This window comes from Sciurus vulgaris (assembly GCF_902686455.1).
Source record: "Sciurus vulgaris genome assembly, chromosome: 10".
NCBI lineage: Eukaryota > Metazoa > Chordata > Mammalia > Rodentia > Sciuridae > Sciurus > Sciurus vulgaris.
Window position 1 is genome coordinate 72,644,940 of NC_136470.1, and position 17,619 is coordinate 72,662,558.

A 17,619-nucleotide genomic window follows, 5' to 3' on the forward strand; every position below is an offset into this window, starting at 1 on the left:
AGACCACATGGGAATCACATACTGATGGAGATGCCAGAGAAGCCTGTGTCATTCCAGCCCTCAGAAGTTTGAGTTGTCCAGACATGGCACCAGGCATGTGTAAGTAGCCTTTGAGATGCCTCCAACTCAGCCAGTCTGACTACAAAGAACTGCCTAACTGAGCCCAGTCAACCTCAGACTCAGGAGTGATAACAGAATAAGTGATGCCGTCCAGCAGCGACGATTTGGTGCCAGGGGGCAGACAAGTAGCGAGGCTCTTGAATTCGGAACGGTTTATTGTTGAATCAGGAAACCCGGGAACCCTGGCTCTCGAGCCTGGAACCTCCAACCTCGAACCTGGAACTTGGGACCTCCAACCTCGAACTTGAACTCCAAACCCTGGCGCTGGAGGAGAGCCGGCTTATATCCCCTCCAGGAGGTGAAGGGTAGGGCTGACGCCAATTATGCAAAGATTAGGCAAGGAGCTAGCTGCCCAATCATGGCAAAGGTCAAAACGAGCAGGCATGATCAGGAGCACTTGGGAACACCTGTGCATGGATTGTGTGTGTGTGTGTGTGTGTGTGTGTGTGTGTGTGTGTGTGTGTGTGTGGACTTAATTGAATACAGCCCATGATAAATCACCTGGGTGTGCTTATGTTAATCAACCTCCTCACTGCTGATGTGACCAAAACAACTTTGGGCTGGCTGCCAGGCGCCATCTTGGCGAGTCCGCATGGCATAGCCCCCAACAAATAAGCAATTGTAATTGTTTGATACCACCAAATTTTGAGGAGGGATGTTAAACCGAAAAGATAACTGACATTATCTACTCACTTACAACATATTAAGAATTTTTAAAAGTTAGATCATGACTTGATATAAAAAGGAAGTCATTTTTACTGAAATTTCTTTATGTTCATGCCTTTAAACCACTGACAGATTAGGGGATTTAAGGAAGAAATTGATATGTAGGATAGAGAATTTAATTTATTTTAATTCAGACATATCACTTACTGATGGAAGCAGAAGAGATTTTCCAAGTTTTTTCCACAGAGCAAAGATTTTTAGAGTGTACTTTGTGAAAGATGATAGATAAAACATCCAAGTACCCGGAACTTGAGACAGCAAGGAGGAAAAACACTGCTGATTTCTTCAGGAAGGTGCTCAAGTTTAGCCTGTGAAAGACACAATGATTGAGCCCTTGGTGAAGGGTTATGGAAAACAATATTCCTGCAAGATAAGCCCCGAAGGAAAATGGAGAGAGGTGTGGCTTGGGAGGAGAGAGGGGAAACTAGCCAAGGATTAACCTCCCAGCAGATCCTTTCCTGATAATGATTGGCCCTGTGAGAAAGGGGCAAATACTCAATGCTGGGGCCTAAACTTTGACATTCCCCCGTGGCAAATTAGTCCTACCCTATAAAACCAAAATCCCCTCTGTAACTGACAGTCAGTTTTGCATCCAAAAAATGAGCCCCGAAGGTGCCCAACTCCGCAAATGAATAAAGGCTTCTCTGAATCTGTCGAGGTCTGCATCCTGTCCTTTTGGGCTTACAAATGGCACCTCTTCCTAGTCACTGACCTGCCCTCATCTCAGGCAATTAAAAGATGTTTTAAAAGGTTAGACCCAATTATGTTTCAGGTTGTCTTCTCCAGGTATCAGACAGTGACATGATAGGTAATGTGCAGGATGTTTATTAGGAAGTCAATACCTGTGGAGGGGAGAGAGTGAAAGAATGGACATTTTTTTAAGCTGTTTTATCTCAACTCCCTAAGGTCTCCCTCCCAGTGATGGGAACAAAGCCCTTAAAGCTGTTCCAGGAAACAGCCCCAAACAGAGAGTAAAAGAGTAAATTGAGCAAGATAGTGCTCAGACAGTTAAGATATATAGGATATAAGATTACCAGAAACTGTTGACCAGAATCTACGCCCTGTTGTAAAACATTGTGAAACATGTTGTATGTTACCAGCAAACCCACACCCCCTTTGGAATTTCCCAGTGGCTTTGTTCCCCTTTTCCCTTCTGTGTGCGACCCCTCCCGATGTGTGGTTTCTGCCTTTATAAACTTGTAAGATTTTCTGCTAGGGATTCTACTCCTCAACTCCTGCGTGAGTCACGAGTTGGGTCCCGGTGTGCTGGAATAAAAACCTCTTGCGGTTTGCATCAAGTAACACCTCCTGCGGTTGATTGGGGTTGCCATCGATCCGTGGGACAGAGTTAGGGTCTCCTTTTTGGGGGTCTTACTAGAGAAGAAATAGAATTGGGCAAAAAGGTGAAGCTACAATGAAGTCCTAACAATAGCTGCAGTTGATCCCATAGGGCTCACATGCTAAAATGGCCCATTTGAGGCAGAAAGGGCTGAGCCTTATGTTTCCACCTGAATCAGTCTTTGGATGGGGGCTATCCCAGGGAGGTGTGACCTCCAAACAGTGGTTATGTGGCTGAGACAACCCTGATGGGGCTGAAAGCAGATAGTGTCAGCAAAAATAACCAACACGGTTTTGGCACCATAATGAAAATACAAATAACCAGGACAGAAGCTGACTTCAAATGGATCAGCAAGCTTTCCTTTATTCTGCAGCAAAGTCAGTCAGACAGGTATGGGAGGGCTCGTTTTCTGGGTATGGAAATGGCCCATGGGTTCCTGAAGGAATCTGAGTTTTATAGTTTACAATGAAGGTGAATTAATCATTGAAGACCACAGACATGCTGTTCAGCCAGTCAGGGACCTAGTTCAGCAGGTTAAATTTTAAGTCAGGAAGGCAGTTGTAAAAAGTTTGAAACTCATTGTCTCTGGGAAAAGCTCAGAACTCGGTGTTCATTTCTTATCTTTCTTCCTCTGGGACTCATTGTTACCCAAAGCTTCACTATTTGCTTTTCTTCTTCCAGTACCCACCTGCATCGGGAAAAGGTAAAAGTCCAGGGCCCAGGTTTCAGGATCCATCTCCTTCCTTTACCCATTGTGGTTGGGACCCGGCAAATGTTTGATTTTGGTGGAGATGCTGGGAATGAACCCAGGAAGGGATGAAAGTTTGCTTTTTCCCTAAGGGCCCACTGTTACTGGGAAAAAATGTACTGGGAGAGGTTTATTGTCTGACTAATTTCCCTCCCTCCTCCTGAGTCACACTGCCTCTCCATTTTTCCTGTGGGGCTGTCTTGTAGGAATATTATTTTCCATAATCCTTCAGGTAGCACTTCCAGCAATTGAGTTAACACTCACCTCTATAAAGGGGACTCTGCATGGCACACTGCTATGTTGAATATTTCAAAAGTGATCAAACCATTTAGCTGAGTACAGATCATCCATCTTGTTTCTAAGGAAAACTTTGGAGCACAAATTCCAAAGAGGTTCATGAGTTTCAGATGGAACTGACCGAACAGTGAGAAAAGGAGACTCAAGAAAGTGACATAATCTCCCTGGAGTTTAAGTGATGATTTTATAAACCCATGAATTATTCTTAATTTTCTAGCTATGTGGCTGAACTCTGGGCAAAGTTTTGGTCAACCCAAGTCTATGAATGTATGTTAGTTAATGGCTATGAACTGCATTTCTCTGTTTCTTTTTTGGGTTGGGTTTGGATCTGACAACATCTCTCACTGATTACTGGTATTTACTTTTTAAAAAGTAAAATTAATAAGGACACACAAAACTTAATAAAAACAGATTTGAGTGTGCAATTTTGTTGAACCCTATGGCTTATTTAGTTACAGAAAGCCTGTGATTCCAGGTGACCACATGATATTTCCAACTTGGGACTTTCAAGAATGTGTTGCAATCCAATTGCCTTGATAAGAACATACTTGCACATAAAAGAGAGTCAGCATAGCAGGCCTTTGCAAGTTGCCCTTGGTTGGCATCTGAACTTAGATTAAGGAAGGGGTCCCTCAGTTCCCTCATTATTAGAAGTATGGTTCTCAGAGTCTTGAAACTGTTAGTACAACATGGTTTGCACTGAACACCTTAAATTCTTCAGAGTCTGAAATTTTGGTATATGCTAGGCAGAAGGTCCTTACATGACCATCCCTGAATTAAAAAACTTTGGGCACCAAGACACTTCCTAATTATTTGACATTTAACTACTCTGTATGTCCTTGCATTATTTATGTCTATTGTGTCTGTTAGGCAGGAGAATTGTATAATTTTGTGCTACTGTTCGTCTCTCCTCAACTCTGCATTCAAAATCAGCCACAATGGAAATATTTACACCATGGAATTGGCAAGCACTACTTGTTTGTTTTATTAACTAGACTACATAGAGTGATGAAGAATATATTCACAAGGCAGATTATTTAAAATTGTATTGTGTCTCTAGCTATTACACTGTAAAAAGAACAATGGAGGAAATATCCCTCCAGCATTTGAAAGCTAACATCCAATTTAGTGATGAAGGAGTCATGTCAATGGTAAGAGTCCTGACAGGGCTGGGGGTATAGCCCAGTAGCAAAGAGCTTTCCTAGTATACTTAAGGCCATGGGTAACCACTTTAAAAAAAAAAAAAAGTTCTTATATATGTCTTCATTATTTCATTTTCATCTTATCTACTTTTTCCAGAGACATAACAGATTTATTTAGGAAAGCAGATACACATTCAAAGGAGAATTCAGGCTATCTCAAGGGAGAGATGTCTTCTGAGGTTAAGTATGAAATACATATTTGAGGGAGAATGCCAGCTATCTTGAGAGTGAGAAGCTTTAGGGATAAAGCAAGGAACACACATTCAAAGAAGAATGTGGGTTATCCCCAAAGGGAGAGACAGCTTCATCTTACCTATTAATGTAAGTGCAAGTATCAACCAACAATTTTGTCAGAACTACACTTAATCATCAATTGCAACCATAGGTTGGTTAGAGGTAAGTTTGGCAAAAATCTTTGAAACATTCTTTGAGAATTGATGTGCTATTTTGAAATTACAATCAAGTATTATATACTTATTATTATTTATGAATTATGTGCTATAAAATCATTATATCAGTAAAATTCATAATAGACATATACACATATGCAAACTTTTTTCCAGAGAGCTATTTGTTAAATATTTAATAGCATATCACTGGTGGAGACTCTGCATGGTATTATGTGTTAATAAAATGCTGTATGTTTTTCATTTTAAATATGATCTGGATTGTGCTCCAAGAGTTAACGCTTGTCTTGAGATTTAATCCTGTGTGTCTGATTCAATGATGATCTAATTGGATGGCCACGAAAAAAATCTTTATTCTGGTGGTGGGCAAGAGAAGAATGGAGGAACTTTGGATGATGTAGAGGAAAATGGGGTGGGAAGGGGTGGGGGGAGGAAAGATAGTGGACTGAGACAGACATTATTATTCCTATGTATATGTATGATTACATGAATGGTGTGAATCTACACTGTGTACGATCATAGAAATGAAAAGTGGTACCCCATTTGTGTACAATGAATCAAAATGCAGTCCATAAAAATATATTAAAAAATCTTTATTCTGCTTTACTCTTCACCTTACACAAATTTGGCAAAATCAAGTCTACTCTGGACTCTGCAGTAGAAGCCACCCTTTTACCTCCCACCCAACTGTAATATTAATGAATCTACACTACTTCTATTTGGACAAAGGCACCACTTGGGATTAATGTACTGGCAGGATTGAGAGGTGTTGGAGACCAGCCTTACAGAGGCTTGGAGAAGATGAAGCTCCTGAAGGAGATTTGTGCCTAGGGAGTAAGGCATTGTGTGACTGACTTGCTCAGAGGGCAGAGCTCCTAGGAGTGCGTCTTCCTTGGCTTATGGCCATATCCTATTTTGGAGAAACAGCAAAAAAATTGAGGAACACAGTGAGGTGGAGGGGTGGGCATGAGGTGCTCACAAGTCACCAGTTCAGGACAAATGGAAAAACAGCCCTGTCCCAAATTTACACATCATGCTCTCCCTCCAATATTCTCCATTTGTAGAGAGGCCAAAAGGGGACTTTAGATGAAGTAGGCAAAAAGAGTTTTAATCCCAAAATGCAGACATGGGTTATACTAATAGCAGCTGCGGATGTGATGTGGAAGAAGAACCAAAGAACAGTGATGTGAACATGGCTACTCTAGGTGTTAGTATGCCAACCCTGCCCCTGCCCTGCCTGGCCATGAGGGGACGCTTGCTTCTTGGAAGGAAGTTTCAGGAGGCAGCTATCAAAGGAGACAGAGAACTGAGGGAGGATTAACATACTACAGGAAGGTTCAAGTGAAAAGAATGAAAATAATTTAGAAAATAAAATACTACAGGGCCTAATGATACTCGTTTGTTCCTTCTAGAATTTTCTTTCCCTGGTTTCAAGACTTGCCACCCTGATCCTTATGGCCCTTTCCCAGTTCACCCAGGAGTGATAGGCAGACCTCAAGTGGCAAGACACATTGTGATAAATCCTTGAAAGATCCAGAAATGGTCAGCTAAAATTTCTACTATAAATAAGGGTTTCACTCTATTTCTTATAAAGTGATGATGTGAGGAAAAGGAGACAGTTTGCCCAGTTCCATAAACCCAAATCTGGTTGTGGTTTGGAGTGAGACAGAGATGACAGATGCCCTGGGGAGAGTCATCACTTTATGGCTGTGGATTATGACCCACCCTGCTGGGTCTTTCTCACTGGCACCTGCCAGGTCCTGGGTGGTTTGAATCAGATGATGGGCGCCATCTGCAGGTAGAAAGCGGAAGGCAAGAGAAAACTATTAAGAAACTACTAGGCATTATTAAAGATCAGGAATAAAAAGCCCAGGAAACTCTTTGGCATATCTCTGGTTCTCTTTGTTCTGAAATTTGGCCTCATTGTGATTAGAATACACTATGCAAGGTCCATCCGTGCTGGGAAAACAGCTTTGATTTTGGCAGGCTCTCAGAGACCTCACTTCCCGATTCACTGAGAAACAACCTGTCAGGTGAAAACTCCAGACCTTCCCATCAGCACCACTCAGAATGACCTCCTGCTGCACTGTCTCCACCTTGCTACTGGTGCCCTGGAAAAAGAGTCCTGCTCCTAAAACTGATGTCACTATTTACTCATGTCTAAGCTTTTCTTTCTTTTAAAAATAACTAACGCCAGGGAATAAAATAACAATTCCCTGATCCTCCAACCCGATTTCCCGATTTCCTTTACCTTCACAGTTGCACTTCTGGAAAGAGCTGGTTATACTCCCTGCCCCTGATTCCTTCCCTTCTGTTCAGTCCTCAGGTTGCTGCCACCTCCCTTCTGTCTCTTCTCCCCAGGAGACAAGGTTGCCAGGTCCCCAACGGGTCAGCAGACACTGCCGGGATCCTACCAATCCTGGGCACTGGAATGATGGCGTTTCCCTCTGACGATCACTCTTTTTATGGTGAGTCAAGGATGCACACATTCCCAGTCTCTCTCTCACCTCTCTGGCACCCCACAGTCTGTCCATGTAGTAGATGCAACTATTATTCAGTCACTTGCTCAGGTCATCTATGGATGCCCCTGAAATAATTTTTGAGATTTTCCTTCTCTCTGCACTTACATCCTTCAGCTTGTCCTGCCTTCAACATCATTTTAGAATCTTACCAGTTCTTTGTCCTCCTCTGCCAGCATCCTCTCTCACCATAGACACTTTAGAAGCCCCTTGGCTGGCCTCCCTGCCTCCTCTCTAGCCACCACACAGCAGAGTGATTCAGCATGAGTAAATCACGAAACAGAAACCCTGTCCCCTTCTCAACCCTCTCAGATTATTCCTAGACCATTCATAGACCTCAGGCTACATGTCAACTCACAAAAAATCCTCCGTGCTTCCCCACACCGGGACTAAGAACTCCTTCTCATTTGTTTCAGGAGCACCTGAGTGTTCCTTTCCAGAGCGCTCATTTCATTGCCTCATAACTGCTGTGTTCCCCAAAGTTGCTTGGTTTAGTGAGGGCAGGGGTGTTGAATCCATCCCCAGTACAGGACACCTAGTAAATGTTCCACAAAAATGGGGAGATATCTATCGTTTCTCCCACGTTTCTAGATGCATAGTATTAACAGAGCATGAAAAAAAAATCTCAAAAGAAGGGGGAAGTAAGGAAAAGTTCTGATAATACATTGATCCTTGAAAGTAGTCCCAAAATGGACAGCAAACGTCCTGAGAGGATCACAGTTTGTGAGCCATTTTCTATTCCTGTAAAATGTCGGCTTACAGCAGAAAAGAAACTACCATTGTGTTTGTTCAAGGTCTAGTGACCCAGGGCTACAGATAGCAGCTGTGGTTTGCCAGAGTGGCAGGCGGTGCCTGAGCGCTGAAGACCGCTATACACAGGTGGAGCGGGGTCAGATGCCTGGAGGAGGAACTGCAGCCCCAAAGGGTTAATTGTCTTGCTATGGGCCAGAGAAGAATGCGGGGGACTGGGGTGGGGTAACTACTCCAGTCCTGGGGCAGCTCATTTGAAGACAGAAACTAAGGGCCGGGAGGGGTTTTCCAGGAAACGAAAGCGAAAGAGGCAAAGTTGACTTCGCAAGTCGGGACGGCCCGGGCAGTCGGGAGGAGCGGAGCTCGGGATGGCTGCGTCCCGCTCCTTCCCGCTGCTGGTGGAGGGGTCCTGGGGCCCCGACCCTCCGAAGAACTTGAGTACCAAGTTGCAGATGTACTTCCAGAGCCCGAAGAGATCGGGCGGCGGAGAATGCGAGGTCCGCCAGGAGCCCGGGAGCCCGCCCCGCTTCCTGGTGCTCTTCTTCCCGGAGGACGGTGAGGGGCGCGAGGGGGCTGGGTGCGGAGGGCGCCACCCGGCTCGCGCTTCTAGGGAAACGGGGGGCAGAGGTAGGCGGGGGAGGATCCGCCCCGCTCCTGCAGCCGCGGTGTGCGCGCTGCGGTTCCTCTGCGCGCTGCGCTTCCAGGCGCTTGCCGGAGCGGCTTGTTGGTGGCCGCGGAACTGTGCAAGTGAGTCTGTCTCCTTTTCCAACCCTTTCTGCCTTTCCCTGTTGTTATTTAGGCGGGAAAGGAAGAGGATTAAGAAATGCGAAGAGTCACACAGATTCTTCCTGGGTAATGGAGATTCCCAGTGATTCGAGGGTCACTTGGGAGAGGGGCAGTGGCGCTGGGCTAAAGTCACAAGGTCTGGGTGTAAATACATATAGAACCTTCCCTAGGGTGGGCATGCTGGAAGGGAAGGAACAGTGCTGTTGATCAACACACTGTGTACTTCTGTGGAAGGCCTACTGTTGCTTCTTTCCTAAGTCTCGGGGTTGGCCTCAGATTGAGAGGGTGGATGAGGCTATTGTGGTTCAGGATTTTGGAGCTTTGGGAGAAAAATCGCTCTAAAAGCCAATGGGCTGAGTTCTCCCCACCTCCCCACCCTTGTTCCTATTTAGGAAGGGAGGTCAAGAGTTCCTGGATCTTGGCTTGCTCAGGTGCCTACCGGTTCTGTAATAGGAAGTCCAAGTGCGCCTTGTCCACTGGGATCTTAGAGACTGGCAGTGATCTTTCAGGATGTAGACAGTCCCTAATCCTGTTTTGTTGTGCTGAATTTGGAGAAGCATTTGGGCCAGAGAAGAGGCAAGGAGTCTTAGGAGGCCATGCAATTGGACCAATGGAACGTTCCAGCTGGGGTTCAAAATGGAAAGAAATGGAACAGAAAGGGAAGGGCAGTCAGATAAGTTTGAAGAAATTGAGGATGGAAGAGCACAAGAGACCTGCTTGACTCAGCTGCTTCATGGAAATCAAAGTACAGTGTCTGCCAAGGGCTAATTTCACCAGGGAGTGCCCAGAAGAGCAGCTGTGGAGCCATTTCCCTTTCCCTTTCCCTACAGGATTTTCCCACTTTGATTCCTACTGTCAACATTGCTATTTCAGGATTTCTTTCTTCTTTTAGAATCCTCCATCCTCAGGAGTAGCTCTCATGTGGGGGCCCAGACCACCTGCATCCAAGTACCCTGGAGAGCAGGTTGCTCTGGCACATTTCCAGTTCTGTTCTAGAGGTTTGGGTACAGTGAGGGTAGGATGGGTGGCACTCAGCATGCTAATCTGCCCCCTGGTGATTCTGAGGTGTTAAAATCTGAGCATCTCTGTTGTTGTTTGTTGATAACCCCAAGTGAACCAAAATGGAAATAATTATACAAAATATCAGCAGCATAAAAATACCAAGAGCACAAAATGTCATTTAGTATTGATAAAGTAATTCAATTCTATCCCTCAAAGGATCTCAGCCTCCCTGCTTGGTTTCTGTCCCCCACAGAACCCAGTCCACTGCCCCAGTGTCTCTACCACAGGCTCCTCTAGTGTCTCCTTTGATCTTCCTCCAGTCAGATGACTCAAAACTGTTTATAGTCTACATTCTCAGGGGTGGAAAAACCCTCTTCAGTTTTAGTTTCCTTCTTGAAAATCCACTTTCCCGGTATCAGGTCATCAGGAATGTGCAGAGAATGAATGGCCTACCTGCCCTTGCAGTTCTAGGAGATTTGATTTCTTCGGGCAGAGGTTACCCTCACCTTCCCCTCTCCACACTCCACCCTACCCTCCACACAGGAGAAGACTTCAGCAAGCATAGTCCACAGTATGACAAGGCTTTATTCATGTAATTCTGTAAAACCAAACAGTACCAGTGAGCCTACCAACAGTTTCCTGTAGTAATTAGTGGATAGCAAATAAGAATGAATAGGAAGCTGTATCTTGCTTTTATATAGTTAACTGGATTTCTGAAAAGTTGAGTGTAAATTGGTTTATAATCTTTTTTTTTTTTTTTCTGTGCTAGAAATTAAACCCAGGGCACTGTGCATGTTAGATAAGTATTCTATCATTGAGCTACACCCCCAGTCCCTGACTTATAACATTCTAAACAACATTTTAGACGTGTACTTTTTTGCGTGTGCATAGTGTGGGGGATAGAACCCAGGGGTGGTCTACCACTGAGCCACACTCCCAGTCTTTTTAATTTTATTTTGCTAAGTTGCCCAGGCTGACCTCAAACTTGCTATCCTCCTGCCTCAGCCTTCTGAGTAGCTGGTATTACAGGTGCATACCACCTCACCCAGTTAAAGATAAAATGTGTTCATTTTATCATACTTTCTGGTCATAATTTGACTCCTGATTATTCAGATGCCTTGGGATAAGAGAACTCATCTTCTTAAATAAAATTAAACATAAATGACTTGAGGTTGGTTCATGAGGAAGACTGTCCACATATGTAAAGGATCATCAGAGCATCTACTCTTTTTCCTCCCAGTTCACCCTATCCTTATTGAGTTCACCTACTAATAATACCACCACTGCATCCTGAAGTCCTTTGTTCATACATATTGCACACAACCTGAGAAGAGGCTGGCACAGTTAGGTGCCTGAACAGGATTTTCTTAAAGTCCAGAAAGTAATAACAGTAACGCGACACACAGAGCATGATGCTAATAACAGCCTACTATTGGGTTTCCGGGGTCACATCTAGTCCTCAGTCCTCACTCCAGCTTAGTCCAGTCCTTTAGGAGTCCATGTGAAAATATCTGACCTCATAAAAAGTAAAGTTGGAGTCTGGTGTTTCTTCTCAGGTGTTCTGAGGTCTGTTTCTGAGTCAACATCCAGGTGAGACCCCACTTGGCCCACCGGCTTCACAGCTGTTTGAGGTAGGAAAGCTATGGTGCCCCTCTTTATGAAAGATTCTTACCTCCTCAGGCCAGCCACATAAGAGCAGGACATGGTGACCCCGCATTCATGCCAGAGCTGCAGCCCTGCACTCTCAAAGGTCCCCTTCTTCCTTACCTCTTTGCACTGTCTGCTGATGTTGACCACACCCCCTTCTTTAAACTCACCCTTCTCTGTCCTCCATGGTAGGAGACACTGATTTTCCTCTTTAATTTTTCTCACTAATTTTCCTTTTCTCTCTCTGAATGCTCCTGATAAGTACGACTTACATAAACAGAGGTAAAGTAAGAATCCAGAGAAGGTATTTCCTTATAGCCACTCAGCTATTTCATAGCAGAACTGGGAGTCTAATCTAGGTCTTTGGACTTTTATGTCCACTGTTCAGTTTGTTTGCTATCGCCAGCTGCCTGGTGTGCTAATTCTTTTTATTTGTTTTTTGAACAATCTCTCCCATTTCTCCTTTTCCTGCCCCTTCTTCCCCTCCTCCTTCTTCTTTCTCCTTCCTTCCTTTCCTTCTTGCTTTCCTTTCTTTTTTTGGGGTGTGGTATTTATTGGGGGTGGAACCCAGGGTCTCACATGCTAGACAAGCACAAGCACTCTAGCACTGAGTTTTACTCCCAGCCCTTTTTATTTTCTTTTGAGACGGGGGTCTTACTAAGTTGCCCAGACTGACCTTGAACTTGTGCCTCAGCCTCCCAAATAGATGGGATTATATGTGTGTGCCACTGTGCCTGGCACTTCTATCCCTTTTTGTCTACTCCTTTTACTATCAGCTGTAAGACCCTTATCATTACAGGCTAAGGAACAGGTTGAAAGGACTTTCTAACTGGGCTCTAATTCTTCTCATGTCCACCTGAGTCACCTTCTAAAAATGATTTTCTTTCATGCCACATTCCAGCACCCAGTCTGCCCTGGTCTCCACCTGGAGTGCTTTAATTAGTTCATCCCTGTGTAGAATGAATGTGCTACTTCTTTGAGTGCCTACAGGGTGTCAGGTACTTTACTCAGTTCTTTATATTTTTTTTTCCATTTAATCCACCCAACACTTGTATAAAACAATCTTCATTAACCTTATTCGTAAGTAAGAAGACAGACTTTGTAAGTAAGTCTTTTTTAAAAGCATGTTAAATGTGTAGTCAGCTTTTTATTACTATGACAAAATACCTGAGATAATCAACTTAAAAAGAGAAAGGTTTATTTTGACTCACAATTTTGGAGGTTTTAGTTGACCTGTTGCTTTTGGGCTCATGGAAAGTCATCATGGTCAGAGTGCTTGGCAGAGGAAACCCTTACCTCCTGGCTGAAAGTGAAAAAAAGAGGAAGAAGGGGAGGTCCCAATATCCCTTCAAGGACATTTCCCCAATGACCAAACCTCTTCCTACCAGGCCTTACTTCTTTTTAAATATTTATTTATTTATTTAGTTTTTACTTATAGTTGTTTTTTTTAAATTAGTGTCTTGTGGATATACATAATGATGGGTTCACTATGGTATAATCATATTTACATAGGAAAGTTAGACCAGATTCATTCTACTGTTCTTCCCTTATCCTGTCCTTCCTACCCCTCAATCCTTTTTGTCTACTCCACTGATCTATTTTGATGGAATTTCTGCCCCTCTTTTTCCTTTCCTTCCCTTTCCCTTTCTCTGCCCCCCTTTGTCTCTTTCTCTCTGTCTGCTTTCTCTCTCTCTCTCTCTCTTTCTCTCCCCTTCTTATTTTGTACTAACTTCCTCAAATCAGAGATAACATTTGACCTTTGACTTTTTGGGTCTGACTTATTTCACTTAGCATAACAGTATTCTCCATTTACATCCATGTACCAGAAAATGCAATAATTTCTTTCTTCTTTATGGCTGAGTAAGACTCCATTTTGTATATATACCACATTTTCTTTATCCATTCATCTGTTGAAGGGCATCTAGGTTGGCTATTGCAAATTGTGCTGCTGCAAACATTGATGTGACTTTTCGCCTACAGTGTGCTGACTTTAGATTTAAAAAAATTTTTTAGTTGTAGATGTACAGAATACCTTTATATTATTTATTCATTTTTATGTGGTGCTGAGAAATGAACCCAGTGCCTCACACAGGCTAGGCAAGCACTCACTGCTGGGTCACATCCCCAGCCCTGATTTTAGCCCTTTTGGATGTATACTAAGGAGTGGGATAGCAGGGTCATATGGTGGTTGCATTCCTAGTTTTTTGAGGACCCTCCATACTGCTCTCCAGAGTGGTTGCACTAATTTGCAGTTCCACCAACAATGTATGTATATACTTTTTCTCCCATTTCCTCACCAACACTTATTATTATTTGTATTCTTGATAACTGCCACTCTGACTGAAGTGAGATGAAATCTCAATGTAATTTTTAAAAAGTATATTTTTAGTTGTAGATGGACACAATATATTTTTATGTAGTGTTGAGGATGGAACCACATAAAAATCCCAGCCCCTCAATGTAGTTTTGATTTGCATTTCCCTAATTATTAGAAATGTTAAACTTTTTTCCATATGTCTGTTGGCCATTTGTGTTTCTTATTTATTTACTTATTTTATTGTTTATTTATTATTTTGTGGTACTGAGGATCAAACCCAGGCCTATGCATGCTAGGAAGACAATCTACCACTGAGCCACATTCCCAGCTGCGTGTTTCTTCTTTTGAGAAGTGTCTGTTGAGTTCTTTTGCGCACCTATTAATTGGGTTATTGTTTTTTTTCTTTTGGTGGTGTTTTGAGGTCATTATATATTCTGGCTATTAATGCTCTATCTGAGGAGCATGTGGCAAAGATCTCCCATTCTCTAGGCTCTCTCTTCATGTCTTTGTTTTTTCCTTTGTTATGCAGATGCTTTTAATTTTTAATTTGATGGCATCCTACTTACTGATTCTTGGTCTTATTTCTTATACTTTAGGAGTCTTGTTAAGAAGTTAGTTGCTGTGCTGACATGTTGGGCCTAAATTTTTTTCTAGCAGTTGCAGAGTTTCTGGTCTGATTCCTAGGCCTTTGATTCACTTTGAGTTGACTTTTGTGGGGGGGGTGAGAGATAAGGATCTAGTTTCATTATTCTACATATGTGTAGTGCTCGGTGGGCTGCCCGGCTGTCGGACGCAGCATGGCAGGTCTGCATCTGCAGACGCAGCGCTCTGCCCACGTGAACCTGCCGGGTGTCAAGCAGCAGGCGGGAGCTGGGTTTGCCCTGCAGTCTGGCTCTCGCCTGGGGCCTCAGCAGAGTACCCTATGACCTCGTGGGGGTCCTTCCTGGGCGGTTGGGCACAGGACATGCCTGCAGGGAAAGGCAAGGAGGCATGACAGCACCCCCAGCTGTCTGTCTGCCATCCTAGCCGGCCATTGGTCCACTTGTCAGCTTGTGCTGGGCATCCATTGGCTTAATCCCTGGCCGGGAATTTTAACTGCTCAGCGATTGGCCCGATCGTTCTTAGCCCGGGAAATTCAACTACTTAAGCGAAGCTCCCCGACCCCGCTCTCTCTCCAGTGCTCTCTCTCTCTCTCCCTTCAGGGCAAACAGTTTGTCTGCCCAATAAAACCTCTTGTGTGAGTTTCGGTGTCCGGAGTGGTTTGTCTGGGCGTCTTTTCACTGTGTGTGTGTGTGTATGTGTGTGTGTGTGTGTGTGTGTGTGTGTTGCTGGGGACTTGAACCCAGGGCCTTGTGCTTGCGAGGCAAGCACTCTACCAACTGATCTATATCCCCAGCCCGTCTTTTCACTTTTCAATATGGATTTCCAGTTTTCCCAGCACCATTTGTTAAAAAGGCTGTCTTTTCTCCAAACATATGTTTTTGGATTCTTTGTCTAATATCAGATAAGTGTACTAATGTGGATTTGTATTTTTGTATTCTTTTCTATTTCATTGTTTTCCATGCCTGTTTTGGTGACAGTATTATGCCATTTTTGTTACTATAACTGTATAATTTGAGGTCAAATATTATGATGCCTCCAGAATCATTCTTTTGGTTCAGGATTGCTTTGGCTATTCTGGGTTTCTTGTTTTTTCCAAATTAATTTTAGAATTCCTTTTCCTAGTTCTGTGACGCATGTCATTGGTATTTTGATGGGGACTGCATTGAATCTGTATAACATTTTTTGTAATGTGGTCATTTTGACAATATTAATTCTGCCCATCCAATAACATGGGAAAGCTTTCCATCTTCTGAGGTCTTCTTCAGTTTCTTTCATCAGTGTTCTATAGTTTTCATCGTACAGGTCCTTTATCTCCTTCATTAGATTAATTCCTAAGCATTTTATATATCTTTAAGGTTGTTGTGAAGGGAATAGTTTCCTAATTTCTTTTTCAGTCGATTCATTATTGGAGTATAGAAAAGCAATTGATTTATTCATGTCGATTTTGTATTCTGCTACTTTACTAAATTTGTTAGTCAGTTCTAGAAGTCTTCTGGCGGAGTTTTTTGAGTCTTCTAAATATAGGATCATGTTGTCAGCAAACAGAGAAAATTTGAGCTCTTTTCCTATTTGTATCTCTTTAATTTCCTTCTCTTGCCTGATTGCTCCAGTTAGAATTCCAAGGAGTATGTTGAATAGGAGTAGTGAGAGCGGGCATCTTGTCTTGTTCCTGCTTTTAGAGGAGCTGCTTTCAGTCTTCCTCCATTTATTATGATGTTAGGCCTTACCTCTTAAGGTTCTGCCACCTCCTATTAACATCACGGGCTGGTAACTAAGCCTTTAATACATGGGCTCTTGGGAGACACTCCAGATCCCAACTATAGCACTAAATATTGAGCTACGTTTAAAGATGTAATTAAAATCCATGTCTGCTTGCTAAACTTTTGTTCTTTTTACTGCACATAGTCTTTCTTGAGAAACTGGCCATGCTAACGACTGATGATGAAGCTCATAGAAATGATGGTATAATTATATAATTATGCAAATAAAGAGTGCTTGTTTTTTTTTTTTTTTTTTTTTTTTTTTTTTTTTTTGTGGATGCTTTAGTTCGGCAAAATGTTCTGAAGAAAAAGAATCATGAGTTAGAATGGCCAGGAAAAGGAACATTCAAGTTAACTGTCCGGTTGCCCACAGCCTCAAATGAAGCCCCAGTCTCTAAGGGGAAAGTTTCAGCACATGTAAGTAAACCCGAGGAGAAGTTCAAAGGGATCTGGAGGTCCTTCCACAGTGTGTGGGATGAATGTGTATTTTCAATGAAGAAAATACAGTGGAATGAGAAGTGTCAACCAAACTGGAGTGAGAACAGCAGCTCATAAATGTGGAGGGGATGAGTGTGGATATAACGTGGTCTGAAATAGTGAGGATGAAGCACTCTGTGTTGATGTTAGACACTTTTGGAAAATTAAGACCCAGAGGGTATACTAATGTCAGTTTCAGATATAAAGTTTTAGATTGTTTTGTTTTGTCTTCTTTTTGACTTGAAACTTGCTATTTTGTTTTGTTTTTTAAACATCATTTTGAGGGAACAGTGACCTATCATACTACAGACACTGTTTCCTCAGTTGTCAAATGGATTGTCAGATTATTGTGAGGGTTGAGATGAGTTCTATGAAGCACCCAGCACAGTGCTTGTTATATAGTAAACATTCAATAAATTCTAGATGGAAAGAAGCAATCATGAGCTAAGCTGTTTCCCTGACTTAGGTCTTACCTTGTATCCCAAACACAGTGTGAATTGGGGGATATGCTCTCTGTATCTTGTTTTTACCAATGATTATTGTGACTAGCAAGGGGATCTGCTACAACATGTGGCCCCAGATGCTTCAAGAACTCCACTAATAGAGCTTTTTATCATTTCTATGTACCTTACATCTCCAGCTGGTCCCAGGGACGTTTATTTATTTATTTATTTATTTATTTATTTATTTATTTTTTATAGTTCTGGGATCAAATAAAGGGGCCTCACACATGCTAGGCAAGCACCAAACTGCATCTCTAGCCTTTTCATTTTGTTTTGAAATAGGGTCTCCCTAAGTTGGCTGGTCTCCAACTTGTGATTTCCTGCCTCAACCTTCTCAGTAGCTGTGATTACAGGAGGCATCACAGCATGCAATGACATTTTCTTAATGTAAAGAAATTATTAGTAATACATTAATG

At 42.8% G+C, this 17,619-nt stretch overlaps 1 protein-coding gene across 2 annotated transcripts in view; it reads left to right on the top strand.

Annotated features, from left to right (window-relative positions):
• The first annotated feature begins 8,255 nt into the window (after positions 1-8,255).
• The window catches only part of PARP14 (poly(ADP-ribose) polymerase family member 14), a 52,288-nt gene continuing 42,924 nt past the window's right edge, over positions 8,256-17,619 (top strand). Inside the window, exons 1-2 of one of the 2 annotated variants that reach the window (XM_079155260.1) lie at positions 8,256-8,663; positions 16,510-16,640. In XM_079155260.1, coding sequence (XP_079011386.1) covers positions 8,477-8,663; positions 16,510-16,640 — 318 coding nt within the window. In that variant the 5' untranslated portion in view covers positions 8,256-8,476. The remainder of the gene's footprint in view (positions 8,664-16,509; positions 16,641-17,619) is intronic. The other variant, XM_079155259.1, reaches the window with a different exon arrangement.